Source organism: Argiope bruennichi, chromosome 1 (genome assembly GCF_947563725.1).
Source record: "Argiope bruennichi chromosome 1, qqArgBrue1.1, whole genome shotgun sequence".
Taxonomy (NCBI): Eukaryota; Metazoa; Arthropoda; class Arachnida; order Araneae; family Araneidae; genus Argiope; species Argiope bruennichi.
The window spans coordinates 117,814,689-117,838,116 of NC_079151.1; the positions used below are offsets into that span (position 1 = coordinate 117,814,689).

At 31.6% G+C, this 23,428-nt stretch overlaps 1 protein-coding gene across 1 annotated transcript; it reads left to right on the forward strand.

Annotated features, from left to right (window-relative positions):
• The first annotated feature begins 4,495 nt into the window (after positions 1–4,495).
• LOC129974879 (uncharacterized) lies at positions 4,496–9,429 on the forward strand. The gene is made up of 3 exons (XM_056087656.1): positions 4,496–4,665; positions 6,005–6,239; positions 8,860–9,429. Exons 1-3 carry the CDS (start codon positions 4,496–4,498, stop codon positions 9,280–9,282), a joined length of 828 nt encoding a protein of 275 aa, XP_055943631.1. The 3' UTR covers positions 9,283–9,429.
• Positions 9,430–23,428: the final 13,999 nt, after the last annotated feature.

A 23,428-nucleotide genomic window follows, 5' to 3' on the forward strand; every position in this document is an offset into this window, starting at 1 on the left:
GTTCATGTTTCATTGATTTAGAACAATCACTGTCTACTTAAATCAAAATCACCAATCAACAGGCGGCAGTTGGTCATCATTTGTTGATTAGAGAAATCGTCTAAAAAAAGTGTTGTTTAAAGTTTTATAGACCAGCCATAATGGTAGTATAGTGGATTTGTTTATTGAAATTTTTTCACAAAATGCGATAAAAGACATTGGAAAACAATATAAAAAAGCAAGATAAATATTGAGTATTCATACTTGTCAGAATTTAGATTAAACAATAAAAATGAAATCTACGATCGCACATTTGAAGTTATCATGTCAGAACATTATTATTTTCAAGTCATTATTTGTCTTAATTAATGAGTCATTAACCAGTTTAAACCGGTTTGAAACAATCACAAGATTTCCAAATATCAAAACATGCGTAATCTGATAGTCTCGTAATTATTTCAAACCAGTTTAAACTGGTTAATGACTTAAATTAAGACAATTCATAAGAATTCAGAGAATGAATAATTTGGAAATCAAGTTGTAACTTTAGTTGGCGAGAAATCGCCAAAAAATTCTGCATTATTTTCTAATAACCCTAAAAGCGAAAAATTAAGGCCTCAAAAGCAATAAATTGCCAATTTGTTGCCAACGCATTTTGAGGCTTCAATTATCTCAAACCAAAACAGCATCATGTTCTGACATGATAATTCAGGATTCATGATTTTTGGAGCTACACATTTATTGATTTAAACTACAGAAATATAAATTTATTTTTGTCTAAAAAATTACAACATGGAAATATATACTTATTTTTAACAGTTTAGAAAATGTTTAGGGTCATGGTTGAGTGAATATCCAGAATACTGTAATTATTCTTTGTTTTATTGAAACAACATATTAATGAATCATGTGTTTGTTTGAGGTTGAGGATGTTCGCCAAATATATTCATAAACATGTATTGAATATTAAAGAATTAGTAAAAGATATTAGTAGAGATTTCATAAAATGCTTATTCATTTATTTTTATAGTTAGTATATGAGAAGTTACAAATGCATACAATGCTATTTTTCTGTCATTAAAAATGTTTCAAATATAGAGATTTTCAAAAAATTCGTGGAATATATTTTAAGGGAAGATTAAACACATCTAAACCACCATAAACTATCTTACAATGCAAGAGAATAAGTAAAGCGCTATAAATCTTGGCTTTTGTGTCTAAAAGTGCTGAAAATCAAGATTAAACCAAGGAAAGTGGTCTAATCGAATACGTACATTTCAAGAAAGATTTTATACTCCTCTTCCGAATAAAATTGTGGATCGTAGGTAAAGCTACGAATGTATATATAATTATTTTAGTTGAAGCAGAGTGCAGGTTTGAAGACATAGACGAGAAGCTGTATGTTTAATTTTCTTTAATATCCATCTCAGGAAAGCAATTTATTTACAAGCAGACGCAGCGCGATACAAAAGCAGAAGTAAGAAAAAAGCAAAAACGGGCCGAAACAAATGATCACTAGTCTCATATAACATGAGATTTCCAGTCACGCGCAATGGAATACATGTTTTGACCTCTGACAAGGTCAACGAAAGTATCACTTTCATTTGATACGTAGCATTATTTTTACAAAGGGATTAATTAAACCGAAAGTGGAATTAGATCACGAAATAAAAGAATATTTTTAAATTGAAGTTACTATGGGCTAAATTAAGATAAATCTTGGAAATTAATTAAATTGAAATTAGAATTAATATCATTATATATATATATATATATATATATCTTGTTCAAATTTTCAATCGTTAATAAAATACTTTTTATTCATCCACTCAAGTTCAAATACATTCTTTTAAATGTGTAGTTGATGACAATTGATGTTAATACAGTTTTTTTTTCAAATATTAATGAATTAATTAAATTTGTCCAGTCATATGTATTTGGTCGTCAAAGTTGCCAAATCCATCGCCCAAGCCAAATGGTCATCAAACTCTGAGACTACAAGGAAATTCGTTTTTTATTTTGCCACTTAATATTGTAACTCTGACATATGTAATTAATATCTAATTGTGACATATTTATATTAATAGTAATTGTTTAATGAAAAGTAACTACAATAATTTTTTTTGTTGACCTAAGCAGGATTAACTTATTTTTTTTTATATATTACTTGTTTCAGACCAATTGAAACAAATATTTGATAATGAACTGCGATTATAAACATAAGTAAATATAACAAAATTTAATTTGTCATTGCATTTACGAATTACAATATTTACATGCATTCGAAAATACCGGACTGATGGATGGCAAACTGTTCTCAGATTTGATTCAAAATTTAATAAGAATTCCCATTTTATACTCTGTGTAGCTATAATGTAAATGTCGGATTCACTTCTATTCGCACAACCAGAGAAGCAAACTTTCTCTGAATGGTTTTCATTCAAAACATTGTAGAAATCTGAATAGTATCTGAAGTTTATATACCAAATTACTTTCACCACATTAGTAGTTATCTTAATCACAGACAGACAGACATAATACCAAAAATGTGTTTTTCGGACTCAGAGAGTTTGTGGCGGATTGGTATGAGCGAGGATAGAACCTGGGACCTTACTGATTGTAGCCCAGTAACATAACCAAGATACAAAAGTAATTGCTCGTGCAGCATAGCTGTTAACTGGCTTATAAGCTTTTCACCACATACTCTCCCTACAGTGAGCCGAACGATATGGTTGTTGAGTGGTGATGTATTTAGCTGTTGATTCTAATGTGCATGTACTCATTTGAGCATTTGAGTAGCGCCAAGCGTTATGGCGAGTGTGTGTGGGTGAGTTGTTGATGATGCTGTTGCTGCGTCAAGTGAGTCTGACAACTTTGGGTTGCTGCGGCCTTTTTGCGTTGCTGCGTCAAGTGAATCTGACGACTTAGGTTTACTATGGGTAGATGGGGCCACAACAGCAGCACGGAGGTTGAAGGATCATCGTCCGAGATCACCAATGTGGTAGATAGTTATGAGCGAGGATAGAACCTGGGACTTTGTGTTTCGCAGCCGAGTAACATGACCACAATACAAAAGCAATTGCTCGGGTAGCGTAGCTGTTAACTGGCTTATAAGCTTTTCATCACAAGTTCTAAAACGTGGGGATTCGTCGAAATCTTGAGCACGAATTATTTGACAATAGCAGTACTTTCTTTATACTTCGTATATGAGAAGAAAAAAAACAAACAGAATTCATTGATTTATGAGGCATATTTATGGAATACATTATACAATTCCGATACAAAGAAAACGGTGCATATCAGATTGCTTCATCAACAAAAATCACGCCAACAAGATCTTGCTCCCAAATAAGCCATAACATTCATGCCAAAAATGTCACAATCCGAGGAACTCTCCTTATAGATAAAGCTTTTCTCACGTCTATTTAAAGGAAAGTCAAGGTAAGAGAGATCTGGTGATCATGCCGACTCATCGATGGAGGCAATTGAAGCAGAAAACGTTCTCTGACTATTCGCTAATTGAATTACTGTCCTTGTATATTAATTTGCTTTTATTTAAATTTGTTCTATTAATCCTTTGCTGTTTGAACGACATTTGCAGTAATTTTGAAAAAGAATACTCAAGGGATTAAAATAAAAAAATAAACCATGATGCAGTTTGAATAATGATTGACATATGAATATTTTAAACAAATGAAATTTAGTCTGATTTTAGATAGACATTTATGTCATATTGAACAGTATTTTTAAAATTAGTAGACTATTATAATATCAATTTCGTAAATAATCTTATTTTAAAACATCTGATTGTGAAATTTAATACAAAATACACGCCAGCCTTAACTCATATTAATATAGTATTGTTACCAATCTGTAATTTTGCTACCCGGCACGAATCGTGTCATCGTGGGAAAACCCGTTAAAAAGGTTGTAAGAACTGGCCTATGCGTGCTGAGCTTGGCGACAATTTGGCGACGAATTTGGCGAGTAAATGGATAATACTGGAAAGTTCGAGAGTTCCACTATCCATCCACTAAGACCCGAGATACACCCAGGTACGCCCTGATTGGTCTCGAAGATTCTAGCCCCGCCTCCCGTAACTATAAAAGAAAGGCACTCTGAAGCTGCAGTGAAGTCGTATTTATAGTCAGAAGTGGTGTTTGAGAGTAGTCGGAGTCGCCGACAAGTAAAAATATTGGAGGATTAGACAGCAAGCAAGCTGCTGCACTAGCGATTAAATGCGCTGCGTTATTACAATTGATTGGCGGTATTTATAGAAAAAAAATTTGTAACAGTATGTTATATTTTGAAGTAGTTATTTTAATTTTTTTTAATTCCTTTAGAAGTGTATGAACTTATCTATGACATCGAAAATTATTTGCCTGTTTGAATCTTATTTGGTTATCCACAGCATTAAATGTTCGTTTTTTAATAAAAATGTGAATTGTTTTTCATGCTCTAAATTCGAACGAAGACGGCAGGTCCGGGTTTCTTCGCTTTCGCTGTCATTTCAACAATGCCTCTTGTGTTCTTCGCAACTTCTGTGGAAGCGGTTTATCCTGTAATGATTGCGCAGTTTGCAATTTCCAGACTATCGAAGGATATCGACGTGAAGAAAGATGTCATCACCCTATTTTGGAGTTGTTTTGTATTCGGAAGATTCGTTTCTGTTGGCTTAGCATATAGGTGAGTTATTTTACCACTAAATATTCAATACGAAACTTCATTTATACTACAGGAATCTCTTACTGGAGGTGGGAATACCGTAATTGAGGAAGTGAAGCTTCTGGTATGGTATGGTATGGTATGGTATGGTATGGTATGGTATGGTATGGTATGGTATGGTATGGTATGGTATGGTATGGTATGGTATGGTATGGTATGGTATGGTAGTTGGTTTTCGCCACTCTGGTGAGTACAGTAAAATGTGTAGGTCGTCTTCCTTCCATCTATGATCCCAAGGGAAGGGTTGTGCCGTGACCGGTGATGGCCCTTAGAACTCAACTACAGCTTCCGCCGATGTTGTGATCGTGGCGGTCTGGTCATTCAGTTTTTTCCGTGTGCCTTCGGGAGGGTCTGAGTAGATAGTTATAGGTTTTAGAAAAGGAATCAGATTCAATACACCATATCAGCAGGAGAGATTGGTAGAAGGATATAAAGGGAATTCAGAATCACGTATAAATGAGAGATTTGAAATGCCTCTTTCGTGTTGTAGAAGGGGAAATATGGAAAGTGGACTGTATGTGCAAATAAAAGCCGTCTTGTTATAAGCTGCCATTGCTGGAAATAATTTCATGACACCTTATCTTACACTGTTTCATCTCGGGATATTTTATTTTCTCCGTTATGACCCTCGTTGCACTTTTCGAACAAAAAAACTGTTACCCAACATTTTTTATTTGATTTCAAATAGAGAAAGTATAGATTTTCTTCTGACTAAATATAGTCAATAAATGTAGCTTATGTGAAAAAACCAAACTCGAAACTAAAGGACACTTGAATACTCCCATACAAATTTTGAGTGTTGGTGTGTTGTGGAAATATTGTAATGAATTGGCAATGAACCTTTTTTTTTTGTTGTTGTTAGTGTGAAGGTTGGAAAATGGCTTTTAATGGATATTAAGTTATTTGTTTATATTATTAGTGACTATTTGGCGACAAAACTAAATGTTCTGGAAAATACAAGAATTTTGGAAAATTGCAAGATTAATATCTTTATTAGAAACCGACATCTAGATCTTATTCTGTCGGAAACCCTACGTAAACGCGATGATTTGAAGCGATTCAGAAGTTTCCTTCGATAATTAGTGGCCGCATTGCAATTTGGTGCGCTAAATATCTGTTGTTCTTATAAGTAGTGATTTTCTATTTTTGTGTATGTTGTTACCTTCTACAAGTACTATTTTTGTGTATTCTTCGGTTTTCATTTGAAATAAAGCGCCTTTTTTTATTATACAGCATATGGGAATTTTTCCCCAGTGTAACAACCAGATTTTCACAACAATATTATTTTGTTTTCTTGCAGATGTTGTTCTTCTCCTCAATTTATCGTCGTCAGTTTGGGTCTCCAATTGTGCTCCGGATGTCTTCTGGCTTTGACAAGTCACGAAGAGGAAGTAATTTTGTGGATTGCCACTGGGTTCTTGGGCCTAGCAGGATCCTCTATCATACCGAGCACATTTGTGTGGCTTCATGACCATATATATGTAAACAGCAAAGTGATTGGCTTTTTGCTCATTGTTTCCATAACCTGTTTAATAGTAAGCTCTGAATTTCTCTTGATTACCAAATACAAAATAATATACAGCGTTTAATGCCATTAAGTTTATATGTTTATAGATCGTTGGTTCAAACAGTGCAAAGTCGAAACAAAGATTTTTAATAGTCCGGAGCTTGATCTTGTTATATTAATAGAATAATACTTGCTGCATAATATGATATATTGATAGGATAATAGAAAAATGTTTAAATATATTTTTTGTAAAGTTAATAAAACTTGCATTAAATAAGAATGCGCATTTCTATCCACGGATTCTTCATTTAATTCGTTTAAAATGTTGTTTTTTTTCATAGCAAAATTTTATATATGTATTTTCCGTGTGTGTGTTGGCTGGAGCGCGTATAAATCTGTCGTGGTCACAAAGTCCTCCATGTTTAGAGTAATATCATTGGGGGTACTGGATCAGGGTTGGTCGTTCTCTAATTCAGGTCTAAATTAAGATCTGTGGATGAGTGAATGAAATGCATGAATGTAGTCTGCCCCGTTAAGAGGGTTGTGACGTGTATGGTGCTAAATCTTACTCTTGCCCCTAGATGGCTTTACTGAAAAACAAGAGACGCTCATTCGGCTTAAAATCACTGACTTCTAAAGTCAGTGGGCTTATCTATGACAAGTCCAATTAGAGACAACAACATATATGTATTTACCACAGTTTCTCAATAACAAGAAGCTTTAGTACAAATTATCAGAAATAATATTACAAGAAGCCTTTAATACAAACTCACAATAATAACAATATTACAAGAAGACATTAACACACGCTTACAACAATAATAACGTTACAAGAAGTCTTTAGTAGAAACTCACAATGATAATAATACTACAAGAAGCCTTTAATACAAACTCACAATAATAATAATGTTACAGGAAGCCTTTAATACAAACTCACAATAATAATAATAATACAAGATTATCATATTACTTGCCCTTCATTAGAAATCATTATTTCAAAAGAACTATGTAATATAATACTATAATCTTTTAGTGAAGTGGAGTTAGTGGAATGTTAATAATATTTTTAGTCCAATGTTCCAACTAACATGGAAATAGTGATTTTACATTCGATTACAATCAAAATTTTGTTAGTGAAGTAGAATGTTCAATATGTTTATTAGTTCCATAAAATCAAATCGACCATTACTGTTCAGTATCAATTTGGAGTTTACATAAATAACAAAAGATTTGTAACGCTTGTTGAAAATATGAATATACTTGAATTTGGGATCACATATGTTGTGTCTGGCGTGACAACTGAAATGTTAGACATCACTTGGCGAGTATTGGACAAATTGTCTGTATATACTTCGAGATACCAAGAGTGCTAACATTGAGATTTACCTATGCATTTATCTATTTAAGTTTGTGGCTTTAGTCGAAACTTTATCACCGTTTTCAAAATATAACGAAGTAACGACATGATATCTTGAAATTGTTTTTAAAGTAATTTTTTTGTAACTAGGAAAATACTTTGTAACCATGCTATATGTATGCAGGAGCTATCATAACCGGATTTTTATAGAACCTTTTATTTGAAACCTTTTTACCTTTATTTACCTTTATACCTTTTTATTTGAAAACTTAGTTCGTTAAATGTATCAAAGCACTTCTGGTAATAGATAGACTGATTTGATTAATGTGAGTTTAAATAAGAGGAGGGTCATTTCCTATCAACATTATAAAATGTATAAATTTTAAAGTCGTATGCTAATAAGTTTTTAAGATATTCATGGTGTCTACCATGTAGCTGATACCTATATAAAAATCATACTTAGAATCATTTATCATTTAACGTCCTAAATATATTTAGGGTGGGGGGTTATATTTTTTAGAAGTGTAATATCATAATCTTACTCATGTCAAAATGTCTCCTCGTATAAAACTCATTAACTATCATTGAAAGTGGAGGGCGACGTAGAATATACAATTTCGGGCCAAGGATACAACGAATCTATTAGTGTCAAGTGAAGAGGGCTGACATTAAACAGGCAGTTAACCATGACGACCTAAAATGTCTCTAAGTCATGACAGGAGTTTTGAGAGATACGTGACAAGAATAACACGATATGACACACATCTCCAAATGGAGGTAATCATGTCAATGTTTAATGGCTTAGTGCTTAATAACGCAGTAAAGTTCATTCAATTGGAATTCTGCAACAATGACAAAATAAAGTCATTGAGTTGCCTGCAGTAATGCGCACGAAATAACATTTATTTCATTATTGATGTTATTTAATGCATTTATTGTGAATATTAACCTGGTCATTCTTCATTCCTTCAGAGAAAAGTGGTCAAGAAAACTGCTTAACATTGTCTTTAATTGAAGTTACATCAATGTACATATAATAAATTTCACATCGGTATTAAAGTTATACTGTGTTCAACACGTTTTGCACAGATAAAAAATTGCCTTTACATTTTTTAATAAGCTAACATTTCAGGAAATCAGTTTGATTGAACCTTTACAGATATTTTTTAACTAACCTTAAAAAAATTGTTAGAATATCTTAAAAATTCTTTTTATGTAAATTGAGCCTTTTTTTTAAAAAAAAAAAAATTATATGAAATGAATCATTTATTGTATTTATAATCTTTTTCAGACAAACGCATTTTGGATCAAAACCTCTTTCGCTAAGAATCCCAAAGCTCCTCTTTATTTCATTCTCCTATCCCCTACTTTGTATGCCATCGCCTTTGCCATCCAAGCTATTGTCTTCAAGCAAATAGAACATCCCACTCCACGGCGAAGAATGCCTCGTGTACAGAGAGCTGGAAGTTCTCTGTCCCACACTGGCATTCCAAGATGCCTCAGTTCCAAAAATCTGCATAGGAATGAAAAGTTACATGATTCGAAAGAATGTCAACACGTCATCAGCGACATGGGTACATTGAAAGCGAATGTTCAGAAACAGAATCTCAGAACTATGAATCTGCTTCGAAGCCTCGAGTTTCCAGCAGAAAGTGTGATTCAGACAAACCATTCAAAATCCCTGATCGAACGGAGACAACCAGACGAATCTTGATGTGGATCAGTAAGAACAACACTAAAATCAACAAGAGAAATTCCAACACTGGTATTCCAAGTTGCCTGCGAAAAATACACAAAGGAAAGAAAATGTTCACCATTCAAAAGAATGCCAAAGTTTTTAAGCGGCATGGGTACATTGAAATCGAATCTTGAAAACAGAACTAAAGTGCTATGAATCTGCTTCGTTGTCTTTCATTTTCAGGCGAAACAGACGAACCATTCTAAAATACTCATGAAGCGAAAGATATTCAAACAAATATCAAACTAAACGGCTAGGACAATAATAAATACAGCAAAAGAATCTTCCATTTCAACATTGTTATTCTAAGTTGTGCCATTTCCAAGAATATGCTAAGAAAACGAAATCTTTCGCAAGCAGAAACAATATCAAAGTATCATCAGAGGCTTGGAACCGAATGCTAAGAAACAAAATCAAATGAATCAGCTTCGATGTCTTGAGTTTCCAACAACAAATGCATCAAAAGAAGCTCCGATACCAATATTGTTATTCCAAGTCGTGCCATTCCTAAGAATATGCTGAGAAACGAAAACTTTACAAACAGAAAAAACATCAAAGTACCATCAGTGACAAAGAATAGAATGCTCAGAAACAGAATCGAATGAATCTGCTTCGATGCCTAGATGGCTAGGACATCATTCAATGAAGTAGTATATAGATTTATATTATCTTTAAATTAAAAAAAAAAAAACTATATACATTTTTTTTTGTAAAAAAATCAAAATTTTGGTTCAGTCTGGACTAATTTGTGGGGATGCTTTTTAATTACATATAAAACTATATAAAATGGATGACATTTGGAGTACAACAAGAACTGTAGCAGGCAAGAAAGTTAGAAAAAAATATTAATCGATAGATAGCATATTAGATTAATCAGGGCCTAAGCACTATGTGAAGTATGGCTGTGATAATACTACTCATCAAGAGACATTTCATAAAGAATCATTCCTTGTTGCAATCAAGGAACTACCAACTAAAATAAAAACAGAAAATGTGTTTGTCTTAATTCTTATAGCACTAACTTGTATTAAGGCATTCAATAAAATACTACTCTGAGATTTTAAAACAGTAACATTGTATATCTCAAAGAATAAAACAGAATTTGAAATTCAACATACTGTGTTTTAAAATGCACTTATCATCGACTGTGGGTGTTGATATTAAACTATTGGATCACGATATTTTATATAAAATGTAAAGCTTTTAAAATTTATATTTTTAACCAAACGAAATAAACGAAACAAAAATTATTGTAATAAAATTTTCTCTCTTTATAATGATTGTGTAAGTGACTTTAATTTTGTATAGGGAAAATTACTGAGATACAGTTTTAAAAGTTATCATTATTATTATTTTGTTGCATTAAATAATATCGCTTAAGTTGAGTGAAATGCTTTAGAAATGCATTATTCTAGACATGAATCTATGGATAATTACCTTGTTTATGGCAATCGCTCTAGACTGTTTTAATATAAAATAAATAAATTATTATGATGCAAATAGAATGGTGTATAATAATTCTCATAATTCTTCAAAAGATATTAAGTGGCAATTGCAATTGATATTAAAGAACAACTGAGAAGATGCTATTAAGAAGGCAGTAGTTTTAATAAATTGTTATATATCCATATTAATAAAAAGTGCGTGTGTTACTGCATTACAGCCAGATCTAGAGTTTTCGTATTTGGAAAAATTCACTTTAAGCGGAAATGTGTACAACAAAATGTTTTTTAAATTTTAATTACTTAAAAATTAAGGAAATTTTGACATTTTCTCACGATAACTTTCAAAAACATTATCGTAAAAAAAGTAAATTTTACGCCGTTTCAAAATTTTTGAAATTGACTTTTTCATGATACCAAAGCCTTGAAAAGTTTTGCTCATTTTTAGAACTTATTTTTTTTTATTAAACCGTCTTCATTGTTTCATCAAATGCTTAATCGTGCGATTTTCTTTCACTGTTGAAAGCGAAGGAAAAAGGATTCAGTCTAAAATCTGTGCAGCTAACAAAACAAATAAAAAATTGTTATAATATCGCTAAATTTAAAAGATTAACTGGATATTTACTTTTTAACAGCGTTTATGATGTTATGATATTATTTCCTTTAAAATGGTTCATGTACACGATAAACAGAACTAAGACAAGTAAAATAAAATGGCTTTATTGTCAGGCAATTGATTGAATCATGAATAAGAAGTTATAAGAAATGATTTATCAGAAATCAGTTACAACCAATGCTCTAGCATCTTAATCACTGTATTAACCGGATATTTATTTTATAAATTTAGGTAGATGAAAATTAGATAGATTTAATTATAAATTTAGATAGGTAATCGTATATTTACGCATTTAATAGAACTATGATGTCATGAGATGTCATGTCTCATTACAAACGTCCATGTACTCAATGAATAAAGCATATATAAGGCAATTAAAATAACACTTATTTAAAGCCAGACAATTGGACGGAATCAAAGGCATAAAAATATGTCTAAAGGGATCTATCTGGGATTATTTATTACATATCTGGGATTAAGTAAAACCAATATTCTTGGATAATCAGCTGATTGATAAAGACGACTTTTTCTTAATATAATTGTATTCTATTATTACATTACCTAGAACTGATAACTGTTAATATTACTGTCATTCAGAAGAGAAAACCTAATATTCATGATATTTAATCTACCTATATATATGGATGAAAGACCATATATGTGGATAATGTGGATAAAAGTCCATTTCATTCTTTTGCTTTATACAATTCCACTTTCATTGATAGAATTTGGAAAAAAAATAGTGCACATGTTTTTTAATAACTGGATGGATTAAGAAGTTTTTATGTCCCGTTAAAGAGAATGAAAGAGGGTTAAAAGACAAACGCTTTCCCGCCATAACATTTGAACAAATTAACTTGCGAACATGCGCACTTTTTTACCAACTGAAAAGTCAGTAGCTTAGCTTTATAATGACGTCCATTTCATTAATGTACTGATTTTCCCTGATTTTCAACCAATCTTTTTAAAAAGCAATTTAAAAGAAATATTTTTTCAATTCCATTCTTTTATTGAAAAAATAAATTTTTCCACATATAATTTTTAAGAGCTTTTGCAAGTATTAATGTTAAGCTAGTTTCTGCAGTTGTTTATTTTTAATATGTAAAGCAAAGCAAATATTTTATTATACGCCTGCTGTAATTCACCATTAAGCGATCTCTTTTGAAAATATGAAATTTCTTTAACAATTTGGTGTATTTTAGTACATTTATGTTTTTAACGCGCCCAATTTATATATCAAATATCTTTTTGATTTTTACATTCTCGCGTACGAAGTTCAGAGAAAATTTTGTTATCGCCAAAAAAAAAACTCTAGCGAATCTTATATTTTAGAGCTCTCTGATTTCGAAAAACATATTTTTGACATTACGTCTGTACGTTTGTGAACACAATAACTAAATAATGATTGGAAGACGTGAGGAAGATTGGCATTGGATAGAATCGAACTCGCAACATTGGGGCTTGTATACCACTAGACAAAAGTGACCACCCGTGCCCCGAGGTTGTTATCTGGCTTATTAGCTTTACCACAGACGGATGAAAATTGGTACATGATTGATTTTTACGCCAAATTTAGATATTTCTATAACATTTTGAAGTAAATCTTTTTTTTGTGGAAGTCTATTTAAAGAGCGTCAGTGATGCTCAAAAAAATGTGATGCACAGATCAAAATTATAGATATTGATCATCTGTCTCTTTATACTATCATGAGCATATAAGCTCAGGAATAAAAAAAAAACGATTGAATTAAACATGTGAATTTTGGGATGCGATTTTGTGACTAGAATTGTAGTTCTGTTTCAAATTTTGGTTTCCGTCGGTTGAAAAAAAAATGCATCTAAAACTTTATTCGATTCAAGTTTTGGGAATTACTATCTTGCATGTCAGCGATTTATTACCAATTACATGATATTTACATCAGCGATTACATGATATTTACAAGGAAAATGCTTTATTCACTCCAAAAGTAAAATATTTGGTTTAAATTGTTTACTTTGTAGTGCTCATTTTTCATAAAGATGTAAACTAATTTTTTTGATTCCTTAAATTCATTGTAGAGAGAAATATAATATGGTCGTTTTACTAAAAACACTCGCTACTGAAAATGCAATACTGTGTTTGCATTATTTTTTATAATGTCTATCTTAATAAAAATATATAAAATATGCTGTTTCAGTATGCCAAAGTTTAAATCGTATGGCACTCTCAAGCAAATACTTTCCAGTTGAACATTTGGTGGCTATTGGCCCATTATTTATGCAAGTAATAATTTCAGATTGATAAAATTGGATTAAACATAAAATAACACATTAAAATCTAATATTTCTCTTAATTTCGGGAGATTATTTTGTCCCATGCTTTAAATTTTTGAAGCTGATTCATATTTCTTATTTTAAATGCATAGTTAATCCACTTGCATAAACTTCTAGACAAGAAAACATTTTTATAGTTAGTGATAAATTATAATCAAAAATTAGAAAGTTTTTTTTTTTTAAATTTGTCATGCAATTTTTAAATGGTAGGCAGTTTTTACTCTAGATAAAACAACGCATTGAATCAGGTAAACCGAACATACTATTCTACATAACTTATCGGCAGAAAGGAATTTAAAATCACAATTATCAACTATTTAAAGGTGATTAATGTCATTTTAAAAGAATTCCCCCCCCCCATAAAAATTTTTTTTTTCGTGAAAGTGCTACTAAATGAACTTGAGTATAAATAGTGAGGTATATAGCGAAAAAAGCTAATATCCCATAGGAAAGTGCTACTAATGTATATATATATCGATGTAAAAATATGTAGTAAGTGTTGTCATCTATTTTTCTACAAGATACTAAAAACGTAATTGTTTCTCTAATAAACCATTGAAACAGTAGTGCTCAGCAAATGAAAGTAGTTTTTAAAAAGATAGTTTTGAAAGTAAATCACCAAATATGACGGTGCCAGCAATATATATATATATATATATATATATATATATATATATTTTGAGTTATTAATACTTAATTTCCTTTTAGGATATTTATTTTTAATTATTGTTCTTGTTCTGAACAAAAAATTCAAGATCATTTGAGGTAAAGCCGGAACTTGGGTCTGGTTAATACTCTCGAAACCAATGTCATAAAGCATAAGCGGATGTTTGTTTATTTTAAGAGTATAACAACACAACATTTTGCATAGAAAATGAATCATATCTTGTGAAACCAAATGACGCCAACAAGTAATGTGATTTTTTGATAATTTCTTTAGTTAACTTTTTGTGTACAATGTTTCATAATATATTGCTTCATAAATATAAAACTTTTCGTAATTCTAGACATTTCAGCACATGCGGTCATTACTTCGAACGAAGATGAAAGAAACGGAAAATTAATAACAACTTTTTTATTGGGTTTAACTTATTTGACTTTAGTAAGTTTATTTTCTTTCTTAGAATTTCAAACAGTTTATACTGTATGTATAATTTCGCATTAGGGGAACAACACTCATGTTATGATTACATTAGTTTTGCGGTAATTCTAAAGAATGCTAGAATAAACTGCATTTATACGAAATGAAACCATCGCATAATTCGGAATTCCATTAAAAAAATTAATAGAAATGGAATAATAATTTAAATCTAAAAATTAGGGCTCTTAAAATAGGTAATGGACTAGAATTTTTAAATTATAATCACAATCGCTGACTATATAGTATTCTCTATCACTTTTATTATTTTCTCCAATTATTAACATGTTTGAGGAATCATCATTCAAATTCTGCAAAACTATAATGAACTACCATCGATAATCTTTGTTATATCTAACTGGATTGCTAAAATCGTTTATTACATTTCCTCCCTGAAAAATTCAAACGCATGCCATTTCGATTTTTTTTAATATACAATTATCAAATCATTCCTTTTTAAAATTTCAGAATTTTTGGCTAATTTCGAATAATGGTTAATATGCATCTACCAAATTTACTTATCATATTCAGAAACTAATTTCTATTTTTACAGTATAATTTGAATTTACAATTAAATGAAAAAGATAAAGAAATAAAAAAAAATACTTTACAAAATTTCAATTACTCCTCAAAACATCTAATAATATTGCCGAAACTTCCCTATTGCATTTCCAGCATTGCTGAAATCTTTTTTAACGAGTTCACTTTTCAAGGTACAATTTGGCTTTAACGGCGACCAAAAAGCGCAAAGAAAAATTTTCGTAAAATCATAAAAATATACTGAAGTATCAAGTTATATAATCCCATTCTATATAGTTTGACGATTGAAATCTCCAAATTGGCGAAACTTTTTCTTGGCGCTTTTTGATCTCCGTTACAACCGCCAAGCACCCTTTTCATAGGAAAGAAATTTCAATTTCATATATAGCAGCTGGTTTCCCCTGGTTACATACAAATCATATTCCAAATAATTTCGTTGTTGCTACGGATAGTTCGAAATCACATATCATCACCTCAATCGAAAGTTTTTCCAGCATCAAAAAAAAAAAAAAATGTATGCATTAAACGCATGCCATTGGCTGATTTCCGACTTAATCACATGCTATTGGCGAACAAAATTTGATTTGAGCCATGACTAGTATGACAGCAACAAATATGACATCTTTGTCGATTTTGTTTGTCTAATCCCGTTATGCGGCTAACAAATAAGTACCAAATATTATACATCAGCTAAATTCTGTTTTCATACTGGAGAGTCTTAGATTAGTCAATTTAACAATTATAGATATGGATTTTTAATTCTCTCGGAACATAGTAAAATTTGAACTGTTACTGACTTGACAAAAACAAATATGGCATCATTGGAGATTTTTTGGTGAATCCTGGTCTGCGGTTAATATATTATAATCATATTGTTACAAATCTGTGATGCGGCTTTCCAGCATAGTTGGTTCCATGGCAGGTCCCAGAGCTTGGCGACAAACTTGGCGACTTTGGCGCCAAAATAGATTATACCCGAAACATAGAGAATTTTCCCTATCCGTCCAGTAGGAACGGAGATACGCCTCGAACGTTCCTGATTGGTTGAGAGGCGTCTAGCCCCACCTCCTGAGAACTATAAAAGGAAGCGGCTGCAGCTGCTAGAGCAGAATAGTCGGAATCGACAGAAAGAACTGGCCTTCCTGAGATTAGCGGAGCAGCGACGGAGTGAAGTGAGTTCTGAATTAAGTTGTGCGCTATGGTCTGAATTAGAGTCTGTTGTGTGCTGTTGTCTGCACGTCTCGGCTGAAGATAATTGTGTGTTATTATAGTTGTCGTCTTTGTGTTGTCCTGTGTGTCTTCGTGTAAATAAACGTCGTTGTTTCATTTTCTACTGCCGCCTGCTGATTGAGTGTTCTCCACACCATATAACTCCCACTATCCAAACGAACCCCGGGAAATTTCCGTAACAATATTATATATATTATTATAATATTTTTAACTAAATTATGCTTTCATATAGTAGAAGTCGAAATAATATAGCCAACATTAGACAATCTAACAATTACAGAGATGCATATTTTAATTCTCTTAGACAATTATTCCACTCTTTTTTTCACTTAAATTTATCTCTTTCCGTTTGCTTCAAGATCAAAAAGCGAATCCCTCAAAAATTTATATAACGAAATGCCTAAATCCAAAAATTTATATAACGAAATGCCTAAATCCAAAAATTTATATAACGAAATGCCTAAATCCAAAAATTTATATAACAAAATGCCTAAATCCAAAAATTTATTCTTTTGTTTGTGGTTCCTGTTTGATAATGAATCTCAGGGAATAATGAAGAAAAGTTTCTTGCCTAAGGCTTACAGATCTCTTGTCATTTATGGATTAGATTTCATTAGAAAATATTATTTCTAACGTGAAAAGAACCCCGCCCGAAACAGAAAACTATTATTTATTTTTAACATCTCTGATACTATTTCTATTACAAATTAGATTTGAAATAGATCTTGACTCTTATGTTTAGGTGCATAACATAAGAAATATAGATTTAAAAGTATTATTTTAGATACATATAGTATTGATTTTTGCTGCAAAAATAAAGATAAAAACAATTTATTGGTCAATGGCGCAATAATAGGGGAAGCGGAAATTATGTACTCCGGTGTGAGTTTTAGTAGCCCCAAAAGAACAATATATCACTGTTGTATTTAAGCATTTTAGGCCAATATGACTAGTGGGACGAAAAAATATAATTCACTGCATGAGTAGTATTTGCTCTCCATAGAACGTGAGAGACATAAAAATGATATGAAAATAAATCGTCGATTCCAAAACGCACTCGCGGTTCTTATTATTGCAAATATGTTTAGTCTGTATTCTTGCTACTTTCCATAATTTTTTTTCACTTACTTATATATGAAATATAAAGAAAGTATTGTAATTAAAAAAATGAACTTGAGATTTTGACGAGGCTCCACGTTTCATACTTCCATGAGGCCCAAAAAATGCATTTTTGGAATTATATCTGTCTGTCTGTCTGTCCATGAGCAGATAACTCAAAAAACGGTTTGAGCAATATGGATGACATTTAATGTGTGGACTTAACACAAAATCTATATATTCCCCTTATTTTATATCATTGGCTAAATTCATCTGTCCGGTTGTTCGAGAACAAACGTTCACAATAAAAACAAAACACATAGAGAATCACAAATAAAATTTGATAACCAGATTAAAAAAAATAAATCTTTATAAAAATATGTATAATGTCCATCAAAGGCTTGATTGTCTAGCAATCTATACTTTCTTGTTACATGAATGTATGAATTATCTTGTATGTATGAATGTTACATGAATTATCTTGTATGTATGAATGTATGATTTATCTTGTATGTATGAATGTATGAATTATCTTGAATGTATGAATGTTGCATGAATTATCTTGAATGTATGAATGTTGCATGAATTATCTTGAATGTATGAATTATCTTGTATGTATGAATGTATGAATAATCCTGTATGTATGAATATATGAATGTTACATGAATTATCTTGAATGTGTGAATGTTACATAAATTATCTTATTACATGAATGTAAACAAGATAATGGATAAACACCATTACTTAAAAAAATGTAATTTTGTATATTATCCTACTATTATAGTTGCATTTTTGTGTCAAAATTTCATTTCATTTGGTAGGAAAAAGCATCCTAAATATGCATTTTCTTTTCTGGTTTTTGTATATTTGCTGCATGTAAGAGATTAATCGATAAAAACATCGCTGAACGTCACACAAATTGAGAGTATAGAGAAAGTGTACGGAAATGCACTCCACTCATTAATTACTCAAAACCAATCCACTTATTAATAAATGCATTAACGTCATGTCAGAGATTGCCAAAAATCGCCAATTAGATTTAAAATCCTGCCATGCCATGCAAAACATTTTTATTCAAGATTAAAGATTTTCAGCAATGCGAGAACGTTAACTTATTTAACAATTGGCATGCGAGAAAGTTAATCACGCCAGATGGTGAATTAATCACCTGACAGGGATTAAGCTGGGTAAAAAGCCGCTAATATCGCAAGATAGATTCAATATAAAGGCTAAACGTATTCCAAATAATAACTCAAATTTAGTAATGAAACATATTTTCGCCAATACTATCAAAGACTATCGCGGTTTTATCTAATGTCCACAATCTTATGCAGAAGGAGAGGATGATGCTGTGTCCACGTTACCACGGAAAGGGGGTGCAGTAGCTTCTGAGGGTAAAGACCCATGAGCACCCGAGGGCAGAGGTCTGACTTCTGGCTCGTCTTTTTATCTCAAAGCAGTAATTAATTTTAGCAACAGACTTTTGTTGCTTCATAATTAGAAATCATTTTTAAAAATAAATAATTTTAGTTTAGTTATATTAATTCCATTTTAAAGCAACAATAGGGATATTTTGGGACGGAACTTGTAATTTTGAACCTCGGTCAGATGATGAGGACGACACCCGAGCTGGCACCCCCCTCTCCACACCACGCCACACCAGCGGGAGGACGTTTAGCCAGGAAGTTTACCGTGCACCAGACCCGCTTACCCGATGGTTCTTCGGTGGAGTCGGGTCTCGAACCTGAAACCCTCCGGTTCCGAAGCAGAGACATTACCACCAGGCCACCGCGGCCCAAATAATTTTAGAAGAATCACACCTAAAACATTGTTCATAGCATCATTATATTATGAAGGAGTCTAGAACATCAAAATTTCCTCTCCTATGTTTATCCTGAAAGTACAATTTTATACGCAAACAATTTATTTTTTATAGTCAAGGAGTAATATAATATTATCCATTTTTCCCTACTTTAGTTACACTAAATGCTCATTTGCTTATGCTAAATTTTAACAATATATTTTATCAGGGATGTGTTCAAAAACTTCCCAGCGGTACCGCATCATTGTTGGGTGTCCAGCTGGGTCCAGTCCAGGAAAGAACCCGAAGAAGACTGGGAATTGTTTTTAATATTCGTCAGATGGGATATATGTGTGGTTTCTTATGTGGTATGTAAAGATATCATTCAAAAACTTATCATCTTAAGAGCGCGCGACATAACAAACTATAGAATTATAATCAATATTTTCTCCAGTTGCATACACACACATACAGGCAACTTTCGGGTCAAAATGAATTAACGGCATTCAATTAAATATTGTTACGAATTTTAACGTTGCTTCCCTGTACACGTAGTTCCAGCGCGAGGAAAACAGTTTGCAGATAGTTCTGTCGGTTATTGAACAGATGCCAGATCAATAACCTGTGTTGACGCTTTATAAGCCAGATAACAGCTACGAGACATGAGTAATTACTTTTGTCTTGTGGTCTTGTTACTCGGCTACGAACCCAGACATTGCGAGTTTGGTCCTCGCTATCACCAATCGCTAGAAACCCACGACCTTGGTGATCATTTGACGACTTGGCAACGAATTTGGTGACTTTGGTGAAAAAAAAAAGATTTCAGTATCTTTAGAAATTTTGATGATAGATCCAGTAGGACGCGATTTAAATTGATCCTTCGATGATCTTCTCTGCCCTGTCTTGAGGACTATGAAAGGCGGTGAGACTAAGATGCAGGCAGTCATTTGCGATCAAAGGAAGTTATTAGTTGAATGAATTCTTTCTCTGGACGCTTCGAGCTGCTTATCATTGTTGTGCTGCTTGGATCATGCTGTTCGCTAGAAATGTCGCTGTTCATTGCTTATGTGCGTCGCAGCTATATTTTGTTGTATGTGTCTTTGTGTTAATAAACATCGTAATTCGGTTTTGAGAACAATTGACTATATCATCATACACCCACTACAGGTGAACTCATTCCAGTTTAACGGAATTCAACGGGCTCACCTATAGAGGGTTAATGAAAAATTTTCATTACTACTTAAGTAATATCCATAACATTTCTAGATAAGAATTTTTTCAAGACCAATACAATTTTTTTTACTTAGAAACTTTGGATTTTAATGTTTTGTTGCTTCTTGTTCATTTGTCTGTTGAGAAAATACAATCAACGTAATGTTTGTGAATTACAAAGATGTATAATATCTTAAACAGTTTCGGAACTAGAGAAAACAGTAATTCTAAAAACCAGTCTTCTGCAGCCACTAATGTCGATTTTCGAAATACATAGTGTTTTGAATGCAGGTATTGGAAATAAAATTAAAGATATTTTTATAATATTAAATTATATTATTATGGATATTGAATATGAAATCAGTGAAGTCGTGAAACAAAAAATTACATTTATTGGGTAGATTTAAAATTGCTTAGACGTTTAAAAGGCTTTACGCAAAATTATGATTATTTTTCATTTGCATTTGCATTATTATTATTGTTAACTGACATAAGTGCATGCATAAGTTATTTACATAAGTGTGTTACATGTTCAAACTTTTTATGAAATTATTTTAAGAATTTTAATTTCACCAAATTTTCTGCTGTTGTTCTCGTCACTATTGATACTGATAATCTTCAAAAACATAATAGTTTATATGAGAAAAGAGATATTCAATCATACTGAGCTTAAATGGTGTTTCTGTAAATATTTTAAGTAGGAAATGCGCATGTAAAATCCCCTAAAAACCTTATTAGTTACTACAATGTGATTTTGACCTGCCGCAGTGAGAGACGCCATCTGGTAACGAAAGTGGGAATAATTTGTTTACAAAATACTATAAAGCTTTTCATTTGTAATGAAATATTAAAAATATTAAGGGATAAAAAAATTTTTAAAAAATATAGTAGTTACAGCTATTTTTTAGATTTGTTCTGGTTGTTTTTTTAAAGAACTTCAAAGTTGATAATTTCATAATTTTCATGATTTTATGGGATTTTTTTGGAAAAACAATTATTTAAATTTTTCAAAAATTCGGATATTTAATTCATACTAACTCTTGCCTACGTTAATAAAATCTAACAGAAAGTCAGTCGAAACAATTATAGAAAAATACTAAATATAAAATATTCTGTAAAAATTTCAAAAATTTCAATTTTAGAAAATATTAAAATTTCGGTGATGGCTAAACTGCATTGTACCATTCAAATCAATATAACCGAGAAAAAAAAACGATAATTACTTTTATTATAACTGTGCAGGATACTGAAAAAAGAGTACTGTTCTTTCCCTAAGGTCTTAAAATGGACACTCATTACAATTCCCAGGATGAATCTTTTGAAGACTATAATATTTTCTACTTGTATACTTCATGTACAAAAAAGTAAAAGTTTTTTCTGCATTAAAATCTATAATTTACTAAATAAAAAATTGTTTATTACAGGAGGAGTGGCTGTCGATTATTTTGTCTTGCCAATGGAGAAACAAGTACTCATTTCTGTCGTACTGGTTGTTATGGCCTTATCCTGTGTTTTAACGCCTTTCTTCATGAGTATAATCAGAATTGGACTCACACTTTTCATATCTGGAGTCAGCATGACTTTCATTTCCGCAAGTACGTTAAGTTAAAATCCTTATCTTCATTAGATACCCATAAAAATTCTTAATGCTCAAATTCATGGTACTAGTTAACACATACTTTTATTTAAATTCTTCCTTCCTTTCATCCTTGAATATAAAATGACATTTATTTTTAAATTTTACACAGCATGCAACATTAAAAAAATAATTTTTGATCCTTCACATATATCACAAAATACCGTATTGATTAATTGTAATGAAAGGAAAAAAAATATTAAGAAATAAAAATTTGAAAATAAAAAAAATAATAATATTAATTTATATACTAATAAGATGGCAGTTCTTATTAATGAAAACAAAATCATAAATTCAAAAATTTTTAAAAGATGAGAAGTTGAAGTCAGCAAAGCAAGGAATCTAGCTACGTTGGTTTAGAAAAGAGAGAAAATTTTTAATCTTTCATTAAAGATTATAGATAAATCATAAATGTGTTAAAAATACCAATATATATATATATATATATATATATATATATATATATATATATATATATATATATATATATATATATATATATATATATATTACTTTTTATATAAGAAGCCTAGGATAAATGAAAGGCAGCGATAGCCTGGTTGGTAGGGCGTTGGGTTAGCATTCCCTGGATTGCGAGCTCGAACCTCGCCGGGCGAAGACTCTCCGTGTGTGGTGGCTGGCGCAGGTATAAATCTGTCGTGGTTACAAAGTCCTCCATGTCGAGAGTGATACAACTGGGTACTTGTTAAGAGGTAATCGTTATCTGATTCAGGTCTAAATTACGATCTGTTGATGAGTGAATGAAATGCATGAAGGAAGTCCACCCCGTAATAAGGGTTTTGACGTGTGTGTAGCTGAGTCGTACTCTTGGCCCTAGTTAGCTTTACTGAAAAAACAAGAGACGCTCATGACAGATAACTGTCAGCGGTCCTGTAAAGTGCCATAATTCACAGAATAAGTGCTGCAATCGTCAAAAACTGTGAACTCGTGATTTTGAAGATTCTCCAATTTTTATTCTTCTCCGAGTTCGAAAGACACAGAAATTATATACACACATAATTTTTGAAACTATATATGCCTATGTATGTAAATTTTGTATATTGATTTGACAAAGGATTTGTAGATTTTTATCAAA

Bases quoted from the DNA above. Each gene is read 5' to 3' on its own strand.
- LOC129974879 (XM_056087656.1), top strand. From the start codon at position 4,496: ATGCCTCTTGTGTTCTTCGCAACTTCTGTGGAAGCGGTTTATCCTGTA. The intron at 4,666-6,004 runs GTGAGTTATTTT...GTTTTCTTGCAG, and splicing joins TCTGTTGGCTTAGCATATAG to ATGTTGTTCTTCTCCTCAAT. The intron at 6,240-8,859 runs GTAAGCTCTGAA...AATCTTTTTCAG, and splicing joins TTTCCATAACCTGTTTAATA to ACAAACGCATTTTGGATCAA.